We start from the raw sequence: 20,715 nt of genomic DNA, 5'->3' as shown, positions 1-20,715 counted from the left end.
GCAAGATGGCTTCCAGCGATGAGACCCTCGCGGCCGCCGCCGCTATAATCCAAGGACTGGCCAAAGATGTTCCTGAATCCATTTCTTTGCCGTTCAACGGGCGCAAGCAGACCCAGCCTACCAATGGTATTGACTCGGTGAAGGTAAAACTGCCTGGGGAGGATTCTGAAGGCAAGGTTGCTCTGGAAAGAGAGCTTTCCGCCTTGGTTCGGAGGGTGAACACCATGCAAACCTTTGTGGTAAGCTTAACATCGTTCATGTAGCTTTCAGCTTTTCCTTTAAACCTCCGGCCTTTGTTTTTTATGAACAAAAGTTATTATGAGTTGTTTTCGTCTGAAGTTTTTGGACCCTGCGTTTATTGCCGACATGTCTAACCATACCTCCTATAGCCTCCATCCCGTCGATCTGGACGTACCTCCAGCCTAATGAGCGCTCGTAGTCTAAAAAACGGACAAAACAACGAATCCTCCGTCGATAATAGTGATGAAGTAAACGACGAAGATAGCGATAGCGAGGACAACTATGAAGATAACATCAGCTACTTGCGAAATCGAGTCCAGCTGCAAGCCGAACAGATTCAACTTCAAAAGGATATCATTTCTCAAGTGCGAGAGGAATTGCGGCACCAGGAGGAACGCACACAACAGGCGCTGGTGAAGGTTGAACATGAAGATGTCCGTGTTTTGGAACGCGAGTTGAAGAAGCATCAACAGGCAAATGAGGCCTTCCAGAAAGCTTTACGAGAAATCGGTGGTATTATTACTCAGGTTGCTAATGGCGATCTTTCAATGAAAGTCCAGATCCACCAACTTGAAATGGACCCTGAAATCACATCGTTCAAGCGCACCATCAACACTATGATGGACCAACTTCAAGTCTTTGGAAGCGAAGTGTCAAGGGTAGCGAGGGAGGTAGGAACCGAGGGTATCCTTGGTGGACAGGTTCAAATCACCGGTGTTCACGGTATTTGGAAAGAGTTGACTGACAACGTTAACTTCATGGCTTCCAATCTAACAAATCAAGTGCGCGAGATTGCAACGGTTACCACTGCTGTCGCTCACGGTGATCTCAGCCAAAAGATTAAGAGCTGGGGTCAAGGTGAAATTCTGGAACTTCAACAAACTATCAATACCATGGTGGATCAGCTCCGCACTTTTGCTACAGAAGTCACTCGCGTCGCTCGCGATGTCGGTACTGAAGGTGTCTTGGGTGGACAAGCTCAAATCGACGGCGTCCAAGGCATGTGGAATGAATTGACTGTCAATGTGAATGCCATGGCCGAAAATCTGAGTACCCAAGTGCGCGACATCGCAACCGTAACAGCTGCTGTGGCCAAGGGCGATCTTACACAAAAAGTCAAGGCAAATTGCAAGGGCGAAATTCTCGCCATGAAGACAATCATCAATTCTATGGTTGATCAACTCAAACAGTTCGCCCAAGAAGTTACGAAAATTGCGAAGGAAGTCGGCACAGATGGCGTTCTTGGCGGTCAAGCCACCGTTCATGATGTCGAGGGTACCTGGAAGGACCTCACCGAAAATGTCAACGGAATGGCTATGAATTTGACGACTCAAGTCCGAGAAATTGCCGATGTTACCACAGCCGTGGCTAGGGGAGATCTTACGAAGAAGGTGACCTCTGATGTCAAGGGAGAATTTTCAGATTTGAAAAACACTATCAACAGCATGGTGGATAGATTGAATACGTTCGCGTTCGAAGTCAGCAAGGTCGCGCGTGAGGTTGGAATTGACGGAATCCTGGGTGGTCAGGCGAAGGTAGATAATGTTGAAGGCAAATGGAAAGATTTGACCGACAATGTCAACACCATGGCGCAGAATCTTACAATCCAAGTCCGTGCCATTTCAGATGTCACCCAAGCTATTGCAAAGGGTGACCTTAGCAGGAAAATCGAAGTGCATGCTCAAGGAGAAATTCTTACCTTGAAAGATACGATCAATAACATGGTGGACCGGCTTGCTAACTTTGCTCACGAACTCAAACGTGTCGCGCGTGATGTTGGTGTGGATGGCAAGATGGGTGGTCAAGCCAACGTTGAAGGCATCTCCGGTAGATGGAAAGAGATCACCGAGGACGTCAACACCATGGCCGACAACCTTACAGCTCAAGTTCGCGCTTTCGGAGAAATTACCGATGCGGCCACCGATGGAGATTTCACTAAATTAATCACTGTGAATGCGTCCGGTGAGATGGACGAGTTGAAGCGGAAGATCAACAAGATGGTTTCGAACTTGCGTGACAGTATCCAGCGAAACACACAGGCTCGTGAGGCTGCAGAATTGGCCAATCGAACCAAGTCAGAATTCCTGGCCAACATGAGCCACGAGATCCGAACACCAATGAATGGTATTATCGGCATGACTCAGCTGACGCTTGATACGGATGATCTAAAACCATACCCCCGTGAAATGCTAAATGTTGTGCACAGTCTTGCCAACAGTTTATTAACAATTATCGACGATATTCTCGATATCTCAAAGATTGAGGCGAACAGGATGGTCATCGAGAGCATTCCATTTACGATGCGAGGCACCGTATTCAACGCACTGAAGACTCTAGCTGTGAAGGCGAATGAAAAATTCCTGAACCTCACATACCAGGTCGACAGTTCCGTTCCGGATTACGTTATTGGAGACCCTTTCCGTTTGCGACAAATCATTTTGAACTTGGTCGGAAATGCCATCAAATTCACAGAGCATGGAGAAGTCAAACTTACGATTAGTAAGTCGACAAGAGAACTCTGCCAGGACGAGGAATATGCCTTTGAATTCTCTGTTTCAGATACTGGTATTGGCATTGAAGAAGATAAATTGGATATGATTTTCGACACATTCCAACAAGCCGATGGATCAACAACCCGAAAGTTTGGTGGAACTGGCCTTGGATTATCTATTTCGAAGCGATTAGTAAATCTGATGGGAGGAGATGTTTGGGTAACATCAGAGTTCGGTCACGGCAGCACGTTCCATTTTACTTGCAAAGTGAACTTGGCTGATCAGTCTCTTGACGTGATTTTACCACAGCTTTTGCCGTATCAGAACCACCATGTGCTTTTCATCGATAAAGGCGAAACAGGCGACGATGCTCTGAGCATCACGCGTATGCTTCGACAACTAGGATTGGAGCCACTTGTGGTTCGCAGCGAGACTAACGTTCCTCCCCCAGAAATCCAAGATTCATCAGGAAAGGAATCTGGTCATGCATACGATGTCATCATTGTTGATTCCGTCGAGACGGCACGGACTCTCCGAACATTTGGCGAATTCAAATACATTCCGATTGTCCTCTTATGCCCTGTTGTGTCGGTTAGTTTGAAGTCGGCTCTGGACCTGGGTATCACGTCATATATGACTACTCCGTGCCGGCCTATTGATCTGGGTAATGGCATGCTTCCAGCACTTGAAGGACGCTCTACTCCTCTCACAACGGATAATACCCGATCCTTTGACATCTTGCTGGCCGAAGATAACGACGTCAACCAAAAGGTTGCAGTTAAAATACTCGAAAAATGCAATCACGGCGTGACTGTCGTGAGTAACGGTCTAGCTGCCGTTGAGGCTGTCAAGCAACATCGTTATGATGTTATTTTGATGGACGTTCAAATGCCTATCATGGGAGGTTTTGAGGCTACAGGCAAGATCCGTGAGTGGGAGAAAGAAAACGGCCTACAGCGCACGCCGATTATTGCTTTAACTGCTCACGCCATGTTGGGAGACCGAGAGAAATGTCTACAGGCTCAAATGGACGAGTATCTGGCCAAACCGCTGAAACAAAACCAGATGATGCAGACCATTCTCAAGTGCGCGACACTTGGTAGCCCCTTGTTCGAAAAAGGCAAGGATTCAAGATTTGGAGGCCACCATTCATCAAGTACTCTTGCCGGGGCGTCATCGCCAGAGGCTAAACATCAACGTCCATCGCTCGAGTCTCGTGCGCTTACCGCCACCAATCGAACCAGCGTTCCTGAGCCGGTGAGTAATATCCCATTTAACCCCAATGGTTGAGTCTAACACTCCTTGTGAAGCAGATTTTGCGATCAAATAGCAGTTAAATGCTACCCCTGATTCACGCTTATGTTTTCCGATTTGAATGCTGCTATAAACCTAATTTACTCTTACGATGACATCTTTTTTGTTTCCTGCTGCGATGGAAAAGGATTGGTTTCTGCGGATATATTTTACGAGCTTTTTAATTTCTTGATCATCGGTTTTTTATGCCCAATTCTCCTTTCAATTATTTCTTGTGTTCCTTTCTTTTTTCTTTTCTTTTTTCACCTTTCTTTTCTAACTGAGCCGGTTGGGTTATTCGAATCATGAAATGGGCTATCTGTTTCATGACAGTCTACGCTCCTATTTTTAGTCCGTTGGACGGTGTTTGGGCGAAATATGGATTGCAGTGTATGTATGTGTTGGTTCGCATACCCCGATAACTATCTTACTTTTTCGGTAAAGCTCCGTGGGATGAGGATTTGGGAACAGAGGGCATCTTTTTTTTTACTTTTTTTCCCCCTTCGTCCTGCTTACTCTCGTTTATACATTAGGTGGATTGATATATCCCAGTGCAATATGATGTTTGAGTCACAAATGACTGCTATCAGGTTAGTGCAAGCAACTTTTGGGCACGGATCAATCATTACTTTAACGAAGGCTTGGGCCGTCAAAAATTTTGCCACGCTTTATTATGATTTGGGCCTCCAGTACCTCTTTCCTGGGCTTTGTTTTTAGCTACTCGAATTTCAATACATAGCTTGAAGTATTCGTGATCGATCCCACGGTTGAAGCGACGTTGCCTGTCATGTTGCGATGCGGCCAGACGGGGCTTTCGTATCCATCGACGCTGAGTAATTGACAATTCGACAACGCCAGCTGGGGGGGCAGTATTTCTGACTTGTTTTTAAAGTCAATCCCATTGATTGGTTTGCCAAAACCGGCTAGAAGAGTCCATTAACGAAACCTAGATAGCATATATACGGGGTATTTTTATCTATGCTCTAGGCCAAACGTCGAGGCTCTGGTCAAAAACCCTTTGCAGTGATCGAGACAAGAGGTTGATTCAGCTCCAGTGCTTCGTATTTTTCCATCATCGAAGACTTGGAGGGGGAAGAAACAAAGGTAGGTATAACCCCATCGGGTGACCAAAACACACCTGCCAAAGCGCGTGCCGCGGAAAATGTCTCAGACCATACCAATCAAATAGCCCGGGCTTTTGTGAAATGATATCCTCAAACTTATATGCCCCACCCACATCCCGAGAGACTTATGTACCGGGAACGATTTGGATTTGAGGGCGTGATGGCTACATCGAAATCATCAGACCTAGATGTCAGATGGGTTGGTGGGCGTCAACAATCGAAGTTGGGAAGCTCCGCTATTTCACTGCATACTTGGACCAGTAGTGCATGAAAAGGCAACTCAATAAGTAGCCATGGCCGTTTACGCTACTTGAATTGATTTGCTCCGAGATTTTTGTTTGGGAGTGAAGTGAATTCTCTTGTTGGTGCCGAAGTTCCGTTTGTTCACATTATAGCTACTGGAATAATTCCGGGGCAGAAACACCCACCAGAGGGGTTTCCAACCCTCTATTTCGGCAATAATCATGTCAATTGTGAATTGAGAGTTGTCTCCTCTTCTATTCCCTGCCATGGCTTTCAGTGTCGGGGCCAGTGTGCGACCCTTATACGAAGTTGGTAAACGGAGCTCTATGAGCGGCTTGACAGCTTTATGGATGGGAGCGAATAGAAAAATCATTGCGCCTACCCAGCAGACGGCCCGTCCTCGAATAGACCTGAGGACGGAGGGCCTAGATTCCGAGATATTCGATTTCACGGTCTTATTCCGCAAACTACCTAATGTACTCAGTACCTAACATCTCGAGCTTTCACAGAAGCAGCATTATTTCAAAAGGGAGCGTAATCGACTTCCCAGGAGGCTATATCTCCATATCTCCATATCCATTAAAGACAGCATGGTTGGGGTCATAAACTGTGGTATGCAAACAAATTTAAATCACGAGGGCAAGAGAAGGAGAGACATTGACAGACGCTCATGCACGCTGACATTAGAGGATAAAATGCAAACATGAAAAGATGAGTAAACTAATAAGCAAAGTTGTAGTCGCTTAACATGCAAATGGGAAAACAAAGCAGAACTTCCTGTAAATTGAATACATCACTTTGTTGTATGTATATAATTCAGTGATGCTGCTTTAAAAGTATCTTGGATGCTGGCCGTATCTCTTATAAGGGACGTTTGTCCCGGTGGTTGGCGGCTGAGATTTTGTCGTAGACGGTGGAGGAATTCCTGTTCCTGGGGGAGGAGAGAATGGTGGGGGTGATTTCGATGGAGTGGGATGGACGGAAGGTGTCTGAGGCGGAACCACGATGGTCATTGTTGAACTATGAATATCAGTGATCGTGAAGGTCGAGCACTGTTGGCAGGGAGGTGGTGAAGGATGCCCCGGTTCCCCAGACGGCGATGGCATCTCTGGAGTAGACGTGGGAGGAATGCATCCGGCTCCACATTCCGTCTTGGTTACTGTCACAGTAACAGTGGCTTGGGTCGGACATTGAGGAGGTAGAGACAGAGACGGAGGCGGCCCGTGGCAGTTTTCTCCCTCACAAGGAGGCGTAGTTGATGGTGGAGGCGGCGTGTGGGTTTGAGTGACTGGATAGCACGTGGTTGTCGTATAGATTGACATTGTAAGCCATGTGCTGTACCAGGTGGTGCCTCTCCCTGAGGCAACGGGCGTTGAGCAAGGGATGAAAGTTGTTTTTGTGATGGTATCAGTTGCCGTAGTAACTTCAGGGGGTGGATTATTCTCCGAGGGCGTCGGTTGAGGGCCCGGACCGGGTCCAACACCATCGCCTGTTGATAACGGAGGCTGATGAGTGATTCCGCCCGTGGGAAACGGGGAAGTCGGGTAGTAGTGACGACCCGGAAAAGCGAATGCTACGCCTACAAAGGCACCTAGCAAGACTGGGTGGAGAGACCGCATTTCGTGAAATGGAAGAGATAAATGCAACCCTCAAAGAGAAGCGACTGGATATATTACAGTTTGTGGTCAAACGAACGACTGCACCGCTGATCCAGCGAAAGTTTCTCTTTGCGTCACTTGGGGTAAAACGAATGTCCTAAAGGTAAAATATGAATTTTGACAAAACCGAAGACAAGGCGGGCACGGGGGTAGCAATATATATACACGCATTTTTCTCTGTATATATATTCATGGAGGACATTTGCACTGTTTTCCAAACGGTCCCCATAGGAACCATAATAGCGCAAGGAAATGTCATCATCGGCGGCGGGAGGCGGGAGGCGAGGCTGGAGCCAAAGTGGAACAATGTCTTAATATTGGTAAGTTCCCAGCCATCAACCCGAGTTGAAGTCGACAGAGGGCCTGCTATTCAGCTGGTGACAATGCCGCCCAAGGAACAAGAATAGAAACATTCTCTCGCCACGTGAAGCTCTGAAGCTCTCGCACTGCGAATTGGAGCGTGAGAGTGTCAAAGGATCAAGACAGTCGAGCGTCCTGTCTCGAGCACCCATACGTTGGACGGCTATAGGCACAGAACAATCCGCCGAAGTGAGAGAGCGCTGATGTGGGCCGTTGGGAGGTGTCCATGGTAACCAGGAGCTAGCGCTGCACAAGTCTTTTCTCTGATGCCAAGATGGGATCAAGACACTAAAAGGATTTTTTAGCGATGCTCACAATAGAGATGAAGTTTAACTCACCATGCTGACGGCCGGAAGGATAAACTTTGCTGGGGAAATGGCTGCCGGTGTGTCTGTTGCCGTGAGCTTTTCTGCGTCGAGACTGCGATCGATCAAAGCGACGTCCAGCGTTACCCAGTTGGGATGGCCGACGTCCGCGCTCACAAAACAATGTCTCAGGTAAAATACGGTCATTTCTCGATGGCCCTCCACCAGAGACGCTGCGTCGGGATCCGTATGGCTCCCGTATCGACCAAAAATAGGCAGTGGGGCAGTCCGAGAATTAGCGAAATCTTGCAAAAACTCTCCAACCGATAAATACTAAACAGCATGCAGACGGAGCAGCTGTTAACAGCCGTCCACCGCAGATGCAGCAGACCTTCAAAACGGCCAGTTGCCGTACCGAATCCTGGCAAAGGGTTCACCCAGGCGAGAAGAGGCTTATTGACAACACGTCGAGCATGACCCGAATGTCATTCGTTGCATCGCTTGTGTACCCCCAAAGCGACCCGATTTTACCTCTCACCACATCTCTTATTCTTTTCCCTTTGTCAGCTGATTGACCATGGGATATGGTAAAGCACACAGGCTTTTCCGCACACACTTACGGCGTTCAGAGGATGGAGTACGGGCTGAGAAGCCTTTCAGAGTACAGCACAGGTGTAGTCATAGAAATGCACCGGTGTTGCTCTCGTTCGATCAATCTTTGCGACGTGACGAGTTTTCCTAGGACAAATCACTGGCATTCACTCTGGAGACCTTATCTCTTGGAGTGAAGCGAGCTGACGGAGGAAAGCAGACATTATCTCGGGAAAGTGTTGACCTGATTGGGTACCAACGCAAGCAACAGTCACATTTCCTGGAACCTGAGCAAGATCCCCTTGAGCCGGGGAGTTGGCAGGTTTTGGCCAACACAGACCATCTCGCACGGCTATATTGATCCAGAATTTTGCCAGGGTCACACGCGTTGATTTACCGTCATCATAAGGCAGCATTTCAGCCCTGGCTGGGATGGAGATTGGTTTCGGAGACATGCGATCTAACGGAGGAGGTCGCTGGATGACATGGGTTTGGTCAAACGTTGGAGTGTTTAAGGTTAACATGGATGGGGGTTTGGCAGGCGGGTCGCCACGCATAAAGTACCAGGTTTCGATTTGCTTCGTTGGATCAGCTCGGATGGCTGGCCGTGACCATGCCAAGCCGGACTACAGTATCGATCGGATGGTTAAAAGCATGTCTGCTTCGACGCAACTGCACCACAGACTCCACCGATCATGTCTCGCAGCTCCAAATGGTCACCTCGGTTATCTGTGTTTTCTTGTCGTCAAATTTCTCCAACTCTTAAAACTCCATTTCGCCGCCCATTAAGTGGTATTATTGGTGTTCATCGTAGAAAACTAAGGACGAATGTAGGCAGTATACGCCCATCAAGCAACTGATATAAAATTGTACGCTGAGATACCTCACTATATAATTAAGAGGAAACCTGGATTTTGCCAAAATCCTGCATTCATCCAAGAGTAGCGCTGGAGGCAGAGAGTGAGTACATGCAATCATGCAGTCCTGCTGCCTCCAGAGCGCCTCCCCCCCAACCAAAAAAAAAAAAAAAAAGGAAAAAGAAAAGAAAAGAAAAGAAAAGAAAAGAAAAGAAAAGAAAAGAAAAAGAAAAAGGAGACGCCGGTGGAACCAAAGATAAAATCGCGAGGGCTAACTCCCTGATGGTACTATCCAGCAGTGATTGAGGCAACAACAGAAACAAACATCAGAACCTCACTCTTCAGGAGCATTGAAGCAGTTAGATGCCGACTTCCAAATGGCCCGTCAAGAAGACACAACAGAGGTGGTTGCAAAGCCTTGCCATGCATGGGCATGGGGTTATTTATTCTTTGTAACTGGGTACTACAGTCCAAATAAATCAGCGATAGGGTGATGTGCTCAAGATATATTGAATAAAGGAGAGAAAACGATATGAGGCCAACTAAGAACCATTTAGCTAAACATACTCCGTACAGGTCTCACAATCACTGTAAGATCACATCTTTATAAGCATGATTCTCTATCTGTTTGCAATCTATCTATGGGAAAAGAAAAAGAAAAAGGACTCTCTAGCGGGCATATTTCGGGATAAGAGTTGAGCCTCGGATCGGAACAACCGGAATCCCCACCGCAACACATCTTCAGATTGAGGTTTATGATTAATTGTAAACTAATTATTAGAACGCCATCATTCCGTAGCACTGCCCTGCTCGGAAGATGGGATCGCCGCGACGTTCCGGTGAATGTGGCCGGTGGGAACGGTGGCCGGCACACCGGTCAACCTCAGCTAGACCCGCGGTTTGAGGCCTCGCGTTCTGAAGGAGGAAACTTTATCTTCATACTTTTGGAGACATCTTGATGTACTGTTGTCGCGATCCCAGCTCGGCTTCTTTAACCGAACATTTTATCTGTCAGCTTCCTACGCTGTCTGGTTCCGGTGAAGGATTTAAAAAGATGTAAATACCTAGCTCAAAGAAAGCGAAAACCATAATTACAGGAGACAAGAAGCTGGCATAGACCGAAACGCGCCAAAAAGATAAAAAAAGGAAAAAAAAAAAAAAAAAAAGGACATCGACAGGTTTCTATATCTGCTCATGCATTCGCCTGTTTCCAGAGATTGCGTGCACTAACGTAACTTAACACTAGCAAACCTAACTCTTTGGAAATAAGTACAATCACTTAATCAAAGATGCAATGAGAGATCGCAAAACGCATTCCACGCCCCGGTCCGCTTCATCCTTCCCGGCTCTCATACGCCCATCTGCTCGAGCACTTTGTTCGTGAAATCCCAAAGCAACGTTGAATAATCCGAACAAAACGAAAGACCCGTATAGAAAGTGTTCTTGTGGCCTTGCAATGCATACAGATCTCTGTAGAATCCGCCCTTCACCGCTTCATTCGAAACAGCGAGGGTTAATGGGATGTGACGTCTCCAAGTGGCAAGCTCGGGATTTGAGATTGGAAAAGTTCCTGCAGCACCCATACGCCTGATACCACCGAGGACGAGCTCCTTGGCCTCGGACTCCGTGAACTCCGAGTCTCCTACGATCTTGACGGCGTGATACCCGGGGACTCCCATATAATCCAAGTGCCAGACAAAAGGCATATGTGGAAGGGAAGCAGCCTTTGTTGGGTCCACATCAACGATGCTTGCCTTCTCCGGGAGGCCGCTGTTCTTCACGATGCCGACGTAGTAATTCTTCCACATCCACTGCCGAAAGACAGACTCCTCCTTTTGGTCGAGATCAAAGGGATCGAGGTTGCGAAGAGTGGGAACCATCGTGACCAGCAGCTTCTTGGCGCGGATCTGCTTGAACTTGTCATCTTTCGTACGTACAACAACTGTGACCCCGCTGTCAGAACGTGTCACCTTCAGGATTTGGCTGTTGTAGATGACATCTGACCCGAGGACCTCAGCAGCTTTTTTATAAACCTCGGCAGTTCCACGTTTCGCCCGGACGTAGCCTCGCAGGAGCGCGTTGACATGCGGCTGTCCGAAAAGCTGGAGCACATATAGGGTGGGAGCGGTCAGCATGTTGCCAGAGCCGTGAGCGAATGTCCAAACCAGGGGTAGGGCGCCCTCCAAGTGGTACCTCTGGACGAATTGACCGAAAGGCATCAAGAGTTCATCTGGAACCTGGTCGGGCAGGTTGAAGCTTCCATCTGCGATCCCCTCGAATTTCGAAACCACCGCAGAATATAACAGCAGGGTCGCCGTTATGTTGACAACGTTCCCATCATACGGCGCTGTCTTTCCCGTTCGAAAGTCAACGTATCTGTTGTCGAGTGTTGCGGGTAAAAGGGGCTCATATTGTACATTGAGCCGATTTAGGTACTTCGTCGTTGTTTCGGTGTTGAAGAGACCCTGAACGCCGTAGTCGACGGGCTCGCCATCCACGTATAACGTTCCGATATGCCCGCCAAGATAATCGTTGCGCTCGACGATGGCTACCTTTTTGCCTTCATCCTTGAGTTTGACACCGGCGTATGTTCCGGTCGATCCACCTCCGATAATGCATACGTCCGCAGTGATAACTTCTTTATCAATCGAAAGCGCACTGCTGGTAGGGACTTTGAGGAGAGCAAGGCCAAAGAGCGGCAAGAAGCGAATCACTGCGGAACCCATCGCAAAAGACTTTATCTGCAAGATGAAGTGTGGAATCCTCGAGAAGCTCGAGAGAGCTTCAAGAGATATTAAGGACGGGCGTTCGGAATTAATACGATTTCTTCATCGAAATTATCACAGGACGATCTTTCTGTGTCACCCAATCCAGCCAGAGTCAGTGGTCAGCAGCCTTGGGCACGCAACTTTACGGGAAGGTTCGCGGCCTCTCCCAGCCGGCCAATTATCAGACCCTCAGGAGTAAAGACCATTTGGTGGCCTTTTTGTTTTCTTTTGGCGTTTGGCTATGAAATAGTCGCAGGATCGACATTGTAACTAGGGCCGAACTACGGCAGCCTTGAAACTCTGAACTCAGCGGACATAAAGGGCGTCTGGAACATCCGCGGCAACAAGAGAAATCAGACGAGTGGAAGCTCAATTTTCGGGATATCTGTGGTCACGATCGAGTGCAAAAGGTGTAACCTTCCCAGGTCGAGGCCTGGGGAAGCTTAACTTATTTAGCTCGTGAACCAACATTAACTCTGGACTTGCTATAGGCGATTCCGGTCGCAGGGGAATCCCAGTCGTTCGGACGATCGACTACGTGACGGAGGCCTCGTGCACAACGGGGCCCAGCCCAAGGTATCCAGTAAAATATCTATTTTATGTACGGAGGACTCTGTGCTTTGTGCGGAGTGCCAAAACAGGAGTACCATAGCTACTGTGGAGCTGTGAAAAGGCGAGAAGGCGAGAAGACGAAAAATTTTCATCGACCACACCTTCGATGGGCTGGCAGACCAAGCTCTCGACGGCTTCATAGGTTCTGCTAGCGGGTATGGCATTTAGCCTTAAGGGGATGGATTCTATCGTTTCGTCATACCGCTGAGAGCGCGTCAATACCCCAGCGTCCCGCCAACGCAGGAATGCGTCTACCCAGGAAATCCAACAGGCATTTTTTAACACTCTTGCATGTTGTACTCTCCATAACCCAGCGCAAATGCTGATATGACAGAGCTCTGTGTCCCCTCTCTCTTTCTAAATTGTGCGAGTCACACTCCCAGAGTGAGCCATGTCCCTTTTTATAAGTACTCGGCTTCCCGGTTCACTTACTCGATATCCCGTTTACATTCGTACCCTTCCGCCCAGCCTCCCGGGAACACAGGGATGTTCTACACCCGACAGGCCCGGAATTCAGCACAATTTCTTTTGACAGGGGGTGATTATACTCCGTAGCGAGTGAGGTGACTGATAAATCGCTTTCTCACCGCCTACACAACGGATCCGGCATTCCCTTGTAATATGCCAATCAAGCAAGATGTTACAATACATATCCATCCACAGGGCTGACGAAAACGAAACATTTCCAGCTGAGTGGACCGAAATTCCTCCCGAGTTCTCTTCTGAATTCTGGGAAAGATCTGGCCTTTCCTCCTTCTTTTCTCCCTGATTTACGAACTCTTCCTACATCGCGTTCGGTTTCCGGTGATAACCCAATTCTCAATTCTTATCATCCCTGGGCCTGAACTATTATCATGCCCGATACATTAGCAGCTGAATTAAAAACGGAGACCGGTGCTTCTAGCGTCCCAGTGGACGACGAGACCCAGGATGACAGTATTGCGAAGGAAAGTGGTGGGACATGGCAGGACAAAAAGGACATGTGGCGGGCCGGAGTACACCAGGAGCTCAATGTGAGGAGTGTTATGCTTTGGTATCATATGCAATCTTTCTTGACCGTTGATATAGCGAAACTTCCGATTCTTTACCATCTTAGGGTTCGCGACAGTCCTCATGGCCACCTGGGAGTCAGTGATGTTGTGAGTGATATTTCGCTGTGTCCGTTAACTATATTGCCTTCTGAATTAAACACTTTCTTCACCCAGTGGGAGTTCCGTTGGCTTGACCAATGGCGGAATTGGTGGGATGGTGTACAGCTATATTGCCGGGATTATTGGCTTTGCGTTTGTGATCTTGTCCATGGCCGAGATGGCCTCCATGTGAGTTTCGTGTTCTCTATAGATACATGATCCATCGTCTAATGTCACACAGGGCTCCAATCTCGGGAGGACAATACCATTGGATTTCTGAGTTTGCTCCCAATGAATATCAGCAACTCCTTAGCTATGTTAGCGGCTGGGTTTGTGTGCTGGGTTGGCATACAGGCATTGCGGGATCTGCTTATACCGTCGCCAACATGATTATTGGGATCATTGAAATAAATCACCCTGATACATATATAGCACAACCATGGCATGGGACGCTCCTCGTCATAGCGGTTGCATTCATTGCGATGATCTTCAATACCGTGCTTGCCCCCAGGCTACCTTTGATTGAGGGTACCATGCTAGTTTTTTATGTTTTGGGTTTCTTCGGGATCCTAATTCCCTTGTGGGTGAAGGGTGAGAAGAATTCAGCATCTAAGGTGTTTAGCACCATAGAAGACAACGGTGGATGGGGGAGTAGGGCCGGGGCATGCATCCTCGGCCTGGTAGGTCCTGTTTACGCTCTTATAGGTAAGTATCTAGTTCCAAGCCATGACAAGGATAAATCAATGGTTCTGACACCGAGTTAGGCCCTGATGCTGCTGTTCACATGGGTATGTACGTTCTAAGCTTAGGTTGGATCGGACTACATTAACACGAAGCGCGCAGCCGAGGAGATTAAAGATTCCTCGCGAACATTGCCAGTAGCAATGCTAGGAACGTTGGCCCTAAATGGCATAGTCGGCTTTATCATGCTCATCACATACGTATTTTGTATCCCGAGCTCGCAGGAAGCTCTTAAGCACAGCCATGGCTTTCCATTCATCTATGTGTTTCTGCAAACCACTGGCTCTGTTGGTGGTACCACTGGCATGACAGTAATCATCATGCTTCTCCAGGTCTGCAGTGCTGTCAGCAATGTGGCTTCAACGTCACGGCAGCTTTATGCGTTTGCTCGTGACGGTGGAGTCCCATTTCCACACTTCTTCGCAAAGGTATTTCCTGTTCATGCTTCTCCCGGAAACAAGAGCTTACTTGCCAATAGGTAAACCGCCGCTTTGTTGTCCCATTGAACGCGCTCTTGGTTAGCTTTATAATAACTTGCCTACTTGCGCTCATCAACATTGGCTCAGTTGTTGCTTTCAACGCCATCCTCTCTCTTGGTGTTGCCTCTCTCCTATCTTCCTATATCATTTCCATTGCCTGCGTACGTCTTAAGCGCTGGCGTGGGGAGCCTTTACCGCCTGCGCGGTGGAGCATGGGTAAATGGGCAAGCATTGTGGAGACCCTTGCGATCCTCTTCCTTCTCGTGGTGTGGGTTTGTGCATTCTTCCCGCTCAAGCGGGAGGTAAGTCTGGAAACGATGAATTGGAGCTGTGCAATCTTTGGAGGAGTAGTGATTTGTGCGCTGGGTTACTATTTCGTGCACGCAAAGCATACATATAAAGGACCAGTGACAAAGGTGAGGCCTTGGGCGGAGATGGTGAATATTCATTAAAATGATGATGTCGAAGGATTTTGTTTCGTCGGGTCCGCAATTTATGCTATTTTATCAGATGCCGACTTCACACCCCCCACAATGCATCGCCGTTTGTTGCAAGTGTTGATTTGATACAGTGCCGGCTCAGCGACTTAGCTTGTTGTCTGTACAAGCCGATGGACTAGATTAAGGCTTCTCAATTATTATCCTGTATTGAGAATAGATAATGAATAAAGAAACAGATTCAATTGTCGTTAATCTATCCAAGCACGAAAGGTATGATGTTCAAAAATCTATCATGAGAACCAGTAGCATACATCGAGCATTAGCTGCTGATTAGTTAACTTAGGAGGAATTAAATTTTCAATGTGAGTTGCCAAAACACCTCTTTGCTTTTTGTGTCTCTTGGAGTTAAACTACCCCATGAGATGTATCTCTACTCAAACTTTTTAATTTTGTTAGTATTAGTCTAGGTTACGTGGCTTCGTTTTGTTCCATCTTGCGACAACTTCATGAGCATATGGTTAAGTATCTAATCGATGATTAGTGGATTCCATCCGACTCGGAGGACTTTGGCAATAATGAAGCAGATGAGTCCAGCAAAATAGCAGCAGGATGTAAAGGTGATGAGGCCCCAGTAATCACCGCCGTTACGGGTAAGGATTGACCCCGCAATGGGTGTTCCGGTCAGGGTTCTAGGTGATTCATTCAGGTTAGTACCTTCACAGTATCCAGTTATACAAAGTCGAGGAGAAGGAGAAGGGAAAAAAAAAAAAAAAAAATTGGAGTGGTGCTTACCCAAAGCTAACAACAGTGTATGCTGTTGCATAGTACCGACCGTAGTTTTCTGTTTTGCAGACTTGTCCGACACAGACCGGTGTCAGACTAATGTTACTGCCACTGGCGAATCCGAAGATGAGGGCATAGGCAACCATCATGGCTATACTGTCTCCGGCGGGAAGCCACAGGCAAGCGGTGGACAAGAGGCACAACACGACTGTCGCAATCATGGTGTTGAAGCGTCCCATATAGTCTGCGGTGAATCCAGGGATCCAGCGGCCGAAAAAGGAACCGGTGTTGAGCAAGGCGAGCAGCTGATAGGATAATCCGCGTGGCATATTATGATGGAGGGCGTAAGAGGTCATGAATGTGATGGGAATGAAGAGGCCCCATTCAATGAAAAATATCCCAGCCGTGGTGAACGCGAAAACAGGCTCCATCAGGATGCGCAGGTCAGGGAGGATATTTTCCTTGGTTGCACGTTTCTTTGGCAACCGAGATTTCATCAGAAGGCAGCCAGCCGACATCGTGACAAGGCTGACCAATGCCACAGCGCGGGTAGCCCATGCGAATCCGACTTTCGCGTATAAACTATCCAGCATGAGCGGGAAGACAATTCCTCCAATGCTTCCCCCGGTGGCAGCAAGGCCAGTGGCACGTCCTCGCAAGCGGTAAAAGAAGTGACCGGGACTGGCGATTGCAGGTGTGAAAACGAGCGTGATTCCTATGCCTCCTATGATGGAATATACAAGCATGAAGTGCCAGTACTCTTCGCATGAGCCGAGAAGGGCGACGCTAAGGACGGTCAAAATGGTGCCGGCCAGGACGAGCCACTTGGGACCTTTCGCATCAAAGACCGGGCCGACCTGAAGACCGCCGAAAAACATCAAAAAGGTATAGGTTCCGAATATCCAGCTGATGGAGCTTTGGCTGTAATCCTTGAGTTGGTGGACGGAAATCCAAGCCTGGAATGTTCCTATCGTATTGGAGAGGCCCAGGGAGCCGAAAAGGGCAAAAAAGGAGCCTATTACTACCACATAGGCTTCTCTCCCGCCTTCGGGGTAGGTATTCCCCTGAGGATCCGTGGACATTCGCGGACTTAACGGCGCGCCACCGTCAGCGCTGGTGTACTGGGAGGAGGAGAGCTGGCATGCGTCTTCCGTGCTCTGACGACCATTTTCTGCATGGCGTTGATAATCTTTTTCCGCAATTCCATTTTTCTCGTCGGTGGTTGTGATGGGGACGAATTGCGGTACTTCGTGACCTGTCTCTGTTGGCTGCTTCTCCGAGAAAATTGAGCAAGATATTGGCGGGAAATCCTGCTGCAAACCAAGTGCGTCTTGGGGCTGATGTTGTGAACCCTCCTTTGCAGATTCAGCACATCCACGTTGAGGATCACCCAGCGCCATTGCACTAAACTCTCTCTTTGTTCTCTCAAAATAGCATGCAGTAAATTAGGCGTCAGCAAGGATCAACGCAATTCCACCCTTTTTTAGATGTAGGTCTATGCATGAGAATGGGCTGTCAGCCTTACCCCATAGTTATTAAGACCAGAAAGTGATATGAGACCTGAAATACGCGATAATATCAGAACCTACTTTTCAGAATCGGGAACAAATCTCGAGCATGTTGCCGCTTTTAGCCACCGGGTCCCGGAGATAAGTCTTCACAGACTAAGGCTTTTGTTCCCCAAATTCCGACCTCGGGGCACGCCTGGGGCTCCCCCAAACCCGTACTGTACATAGTGATTGCAGGACCGCGAGGCGGCGGTTTTGATTGGGCTTGTCTTTACCCGGAGATCAACCATGGTTACGTTCGACCTCCACCGGTTCTTCCTACAAACGTCCTCTCAGGATGGAGGAATGCTCTGTACGTAAACTGCGAGCGGGGCCCGTGGACGGAATGCAGATACAATGGTTTTCGCAGAAAGAAAAAGAATATGTATTCAGGGTACGGCGGACACAGTCTGCCGAGTTGCTTCGTTTTTTGCTAGTCGGCGACTTGGTTCTCGGTTGGGGATCGCGATTCTCCAAAAAGCTCAACCCTGTGTCGTTGTGCGGGAGTTCGGATTCCAAGCCAGCGTAGAGTTCTCCTCCCGGAGTTTGCGGTCAAGAGGGAGCTTGCGGGATTGATGCGGTCTTCGTAGCAGACCACGACTTCGAACTGATTAACTTTGCGGGCACTCGGCGCTGGCGTTCAATCGATTTCGTTCTGGAATTGTTCCGCGCGATGGCCTTTTTCATCGCCGAAGGGGAAGATTGCCAAGGCGCTAAGAGCCGAACCGCACGTTCTTTGCCCGTCGCTGCTTTTATCGCCTTGGTCAACTCCAATCTTCCAGGCGGATCCTGACTCAGGGATCGTCATTTGACGGGTGTTTTTCGTGTCCGCGCCCGCGGATCCGCTTTGACTACGGGAGTACTGAGGCTGGGCTATAGGCTGTTTATATTTCAGTGATGAATGGCAAGAAAAGCGCCTCAGCATTCCCATGCCATGTGCCTCTTTGAAGCCTCCCCGGAAGAGAAAAATTGAGAACAACACGCTGCTGCTGCCTCCAGCCATCTCGGGATGATGATGACAAGCTTTCTAGCGTGTCGGGTGCATGGACAGAGAACTGATTCGAATTGTGGAAGCGTTCCACCCTTTGGCGGGCCACATTTCTTCAGCTCCAAATCCGGTGTGAGAAGTTCCAATCCATGGCCATTGAATTTCATTTTTGAGCGGTCAGTGTTTGGGAAGTGAGCCTTTCGACAGTAATGGTGCACAGATCAGGTCCACGCGGTGTTATCTCTTTCATTGTACTCCGCAACGGCCGCTATGTTACTCCATACTCAGACGAACAATATGACGCCGTGGCTCCCGCATCTTGGGCAGCGGAAAAGGAAAGGTCAGTACCAAATTTGAGCAGGACAACACATACCGCCATACTCCGTACGGGGTATATAGGGGAACAACTCAGAGCCTGCGCCACCCTTAGTGGTCAATGCTTCTCTGAAGACCTCGCGAACCATGCACAGAGCTTCCAACCAGCGCAAACTCGATGCACATATATATATATATATATATATATGTTTATCCTTCAGCTATTGCACATCGTTACAGCCGACTCTCCGTCCCTTACTCCACCTGCGTCTCATGTGAGTCGAAGTTGCACTCTTTCTACCACACATCTCCCGCACATATGTTATCGAATACACGGCTCCATCGATACGCCACCGGGTTGACTGGCCGAGTCGCGAGAAATTTACCAGCCGAAAATATTTTTTGCTGATTTGGTCCCACAGCGGGACCTGCGGATTTCTTATCCTTTTCTTTCAACCGCAAAAGGTTATTATCCGTCTCTGATTGGGGTATGGAGTACGGAGTACTACGGACATCGCTTGATTTTCGAGCTGGGCCTGTGCGCCTCAACATGCTCGAGTGCTTTCTGCCGCTGCTCGCATCTGAGATTGGATTCCAAACCCATTTTGTATTCCCCGGCGATACGAGCCCTCTCGTGAATGCAGACGGTTCGATTGGCTTCCCTGACTGGGACGGGGAGGGAGCCGTCGCCAAGAGAGAGGCCAAAAGCCGTCCGTTGCTGACGGAAGGCGCTTGCCCGGGGTCGGCGCATGTGACATTTCTCCACACCCCCAAATTCTGGCGAATGGATCGGGCCCACTTGATTTCCGTTCGATTTTAGTTGGAGTTCCATTGGCCAAAAATAATTTGATCCAGCCAATGGCTGCGGGAACCTAAAATACAAAACTGGTAATTGGATCCGGGCCCCTGGACAGCTAGCCTATCGGGTTGCGCTGCATGAGCATTGACTTTCCACCGCGCTAATTTGCACCGGTGCTACATATGTATGTATGCGCCCCCGTCGTCATCGCCCGCAGATGATCGCCAGCTCTTTTCCCAATGTGCAACAACGCTGCCCTGACCACACGAGGCATCGCCACCCCAAGCTGCACAATCATCCGTGTGGCGAGCTGCCGACTATCCGCACCCATCAAACAATTTGGACCACGGTTTGGGCCAATCGCAAAGTGGAATGGATCACCTTCCCATAATTTTGTCCCACCAACGTCAACTCACATGTCCCCCCAGGAGTGGCGGACAGGGAAGAAACCGATGCGCTTCGATAGGCGCAAATTACCGTTGAATTGCTTAACTGATTCGAAGAGCCCAACCCACCACCAAGTCTGCGATAGCCTTCAAAATTTCAAAGAACCATCACGCAAAATACGAGCCCACATAACAATCACCCTGAGCACTGTACGATCCCCCACTCCCCACCGCATCCCGCTGCCCATCATCGAAATCACCAATGAGGGCTTGTCTTTCTGCTGGGTTAAGTTGGCGTCCTTTTCAAAGAAAAAGATCTTTTGGAGTTTAATTTCGTGACGACGGCGACTGCAGGGTGTACAAAAAGCACATCCCATCCATCCTTAGATTGCTGATAAACCTCAGTTCCTTCGCATACGTTTCGGCCCATTTCAGCAGGATTTGGCTCTACAAAAGTCGACCATATACTCCCGGGGGGATACAAAAGTTCAAAGCTACTGTATCTATGTTGCAGAGTCTAGCAGGAGAAAATTGAGCTCATTTCTCGACGCTTTCACCAGTTTA

At 48.5% G+C, this 20,715-nt stretch overlaps 10 protein-coding genes across 10 annotated transcripts; 3 read left to right on the top strand and 7 right to left on the bottom strand.

Moving 5' to 3' along the window:
- Nucleotides 1-5: 5 nt before the first annotated feature.
- Nucleotides 6-4,650, top strand: CIMG_04512 (DRK1 histidine kinase; the record flags this gene model as incomplete). Its single annotated transcript, XM_001245070.2, has 3 exons — nt 6-239; nt 390-3,989; nt 4,043-4,650. 3 exons carry the CDS (start codon nt 6-8, stop codon nt 4,067-4,069), a joined length of 3,861 nt encoding a protein of 1,286 aa, XP_001245071.2. The 3' UTR covers nt 4,070-4,650.
- A 1,120-nt stretch (nt 4,651-5,770) lies between these two features.
- On the bottom strand, nt 5,771-7,142 carry CIMG_04510 (uncharacterized protein). Its single transcript, XM_001245068.2, has one exon. The coding sequence runs from the start codon at nt 7,009-7,011 to the stop codon at nt 6,223-6,225; it is 789 nt and encodes a 262-aa protein (XP_001245069.2). The 5' UTR covers nt 7,012-7,142; the 3' UTR covers nt 5,771-6,222.
- A 508-nt stretch (nt 7,143-7,650) lies between these two features.
- On the bottom strand, nt 7,651-9,065 carry CIMG_13366 (uncharacterized protein; the record flags this gene model as incomplete). Its single annotated transcript, XM_004446003.1, has 2 exons — nt 7,749-9,065; nt 7,651-7,698 (listed from the first exon to the last, which is right to left on the bottom strand). The coding sequence occupies exons 1-2, from the start codon at nt 7,920-7,922 to the stop codon at nt 7,651-7,653; spliced, it is 222 nt and encodes a 73-aa protein (XP_004446060.1). The 5' UTR covers nt 7,923-9,065.
- On the bottom strand, nt 8,104-9,065 carry CIMG_13365 (uncharacterized protein). Its single transcript, XM_004446002.1, has one exon. It carries the CDS (start codon nt 8,861-8,863, stop codon nt 8,474-8,476), a length of 390 nt encoding a protein of 129 aa, XP_004446059.1. The 5' UTR covers nt 8,864-9,065; the 3' UTR covers nt 8,104-8,473.
- A 1,198-nt stretch (nt 9,066-10,263) lies between these two features.
- On the bottom strand, nt 10,264-12,425 carry CIMG_11329 (FAD-dependent oxidoreductase). The gene has a single exon (XM_012358412.1). The coding sequence runs from the start codon at nt 11,887-11,889 to the stop codon at nt 10,513-10,515; it is 1,377 nt and encodes a 458-aa protein (XP_012213835.1). The 5' UTR covers nt 11,890-12,425; the 3' UTR covers nt 10,264-10,512.
- A 972-nt stretch (nt 12,426-13,397) lies between these two features.
- On the top strand, nt 13,398-15,345 carry CIMG_04506 (amino acid permease; the record flags this gene model as incomplete). The annotated part of the gene is made up of 7 exons (XM_001245064.2): nt 13,398-13,556; nt 13,612-13,682; nt 13,749-13,862; nt 13,915-14,378; nt 14,438-14,461; nt 14,517-14,842; nt 14,893-15,345. 7 exons carry the CDS (start codon nt 13,398-13,400, stop codon nt 15,343-15,345), a joined length of 1,611 nt encoding a protein of 536 aa, XP_001245065.2.
- A 514-nt stretch (nt 15,346-15,859) lies between these two features.
- Nucleotides 15,860-17,637, bottom strand: CIMG_04505 (MFS monocarboxylate transporter; the record flags this gene model as incomplete). The annotated part of the gene is made up of 2 exons (XM_001245063.2): nt 16,126-17,637; nt 15,860-16,022 (listed from the first exon to the last, which is right to left on the bottom strand). Exons 1-2 carry the CDS (start codon nt 17,514-17,516, stop codon nt 15,860-15,862), a joined length of 1,554 nt encoding a protein of 517 aa, XP_001245064.1. The 5' UTR covers nt 17,517-17,637.
- Nucleotides 17,638-18,303: 666 nt separating this feature from the next.
- On the bottom strand, nt 18,304-18,666 carry CIMG_04504 (uncharacterized protein; the record flags this gene model as incomplete). The annotated part of the gene is made up of 1 exon (XM_001245062.1): nt 18,304-18,666. One exon carries the CDS (start codon nt 18,664-18,666, stop codon nt 18,304-18,306), a length of 363 nt encoding a protein of 120 aa, XP_001245063.1.
- A 353-nt stretch (nt 18,667-19,019) lies between these two features.
- On the bottom strand, nt 19,020-19,826 carry CIMG_04503 (uncharacterized protein). The gene has a single exon (XM_001245061.2). The coding sequence runs from the start codon at nt 19,796-19,798 to the stop codon at nt 19,472-19,474; it is 327 nt and encodes a 108-aa protein (XP_001245062.1). The 5' UTR covers nt 19,799-19,826; the 3' UTR covers nt 19,020-19,471.
- Nucleotides 19,827-20,004: 178 nt separating this feature from the next.
- Nucleotides 20,005-20,490, top strand: CIMG_13364 (uncharacterized protein; the record flags this gene model as incomplete). The annotated part of the gene is made up of 1 exon (XM_001245060.2): nt 20,005-20,490. One exon carries the CDS (start codon nt 20,005-20,007, stop codon nt 20,488-20,490), a length of 486 nt encoding a protein of 161 aa, XP_001245061.2.
- Nucleotides 20,491-20,715: the final 225 nt, after the last annotated feature.

Source organism: Coccidioides immitis (assembly GCF_000149335.2).
Source record: "Coccidioides immitis RS genomic scaffold supercont3.4, whole genome shotgun sequence".
NCBI classification, from domain to species: Eukaryota; Fungi; Ascomycota; class Eurotiomycetes; order Onygenales; family Onygenaceae; genus Coccidioides; species Coccidioides immitis.
Note: the sequence above shows the minus strand (reverse complement) of the source record. Positions and strands in the feature narration are given on the sequence as shown.

Bases quoted from the DNA above. Each gene is read 5' to 3' on its own strand.
- CIMG_13365 (XM_004446002.1), bottom strand. From the start codon at position 8,863: ATGCGTGGCGACCCGCCTGCCAAACCCCCATCCATGTTAACCTTAAAC.
- CIMG_04503 (XM_001245061.2), bottom strand. From the start codon at position 19,798: ATGGAACTCCAACTAAAATCGAACGGAAATCAAGTGGGCCCGATCCAT.
- CIMG_04510 (XM_001245068.2), bottom strand. From the start codon at position 7,011: ATGCGGTCTCTCCACCCAGTCTTGCTAGGTGCCTTTGTAGGCGTAGCA.
- CIMG_11329 (XM_012358412.1), bottom strand. From the start codon at position 11,889: ATGGGTTCCGCAGTGATTCGCTTCTTGCCGCTCTTTGGCCTTGCTCTC.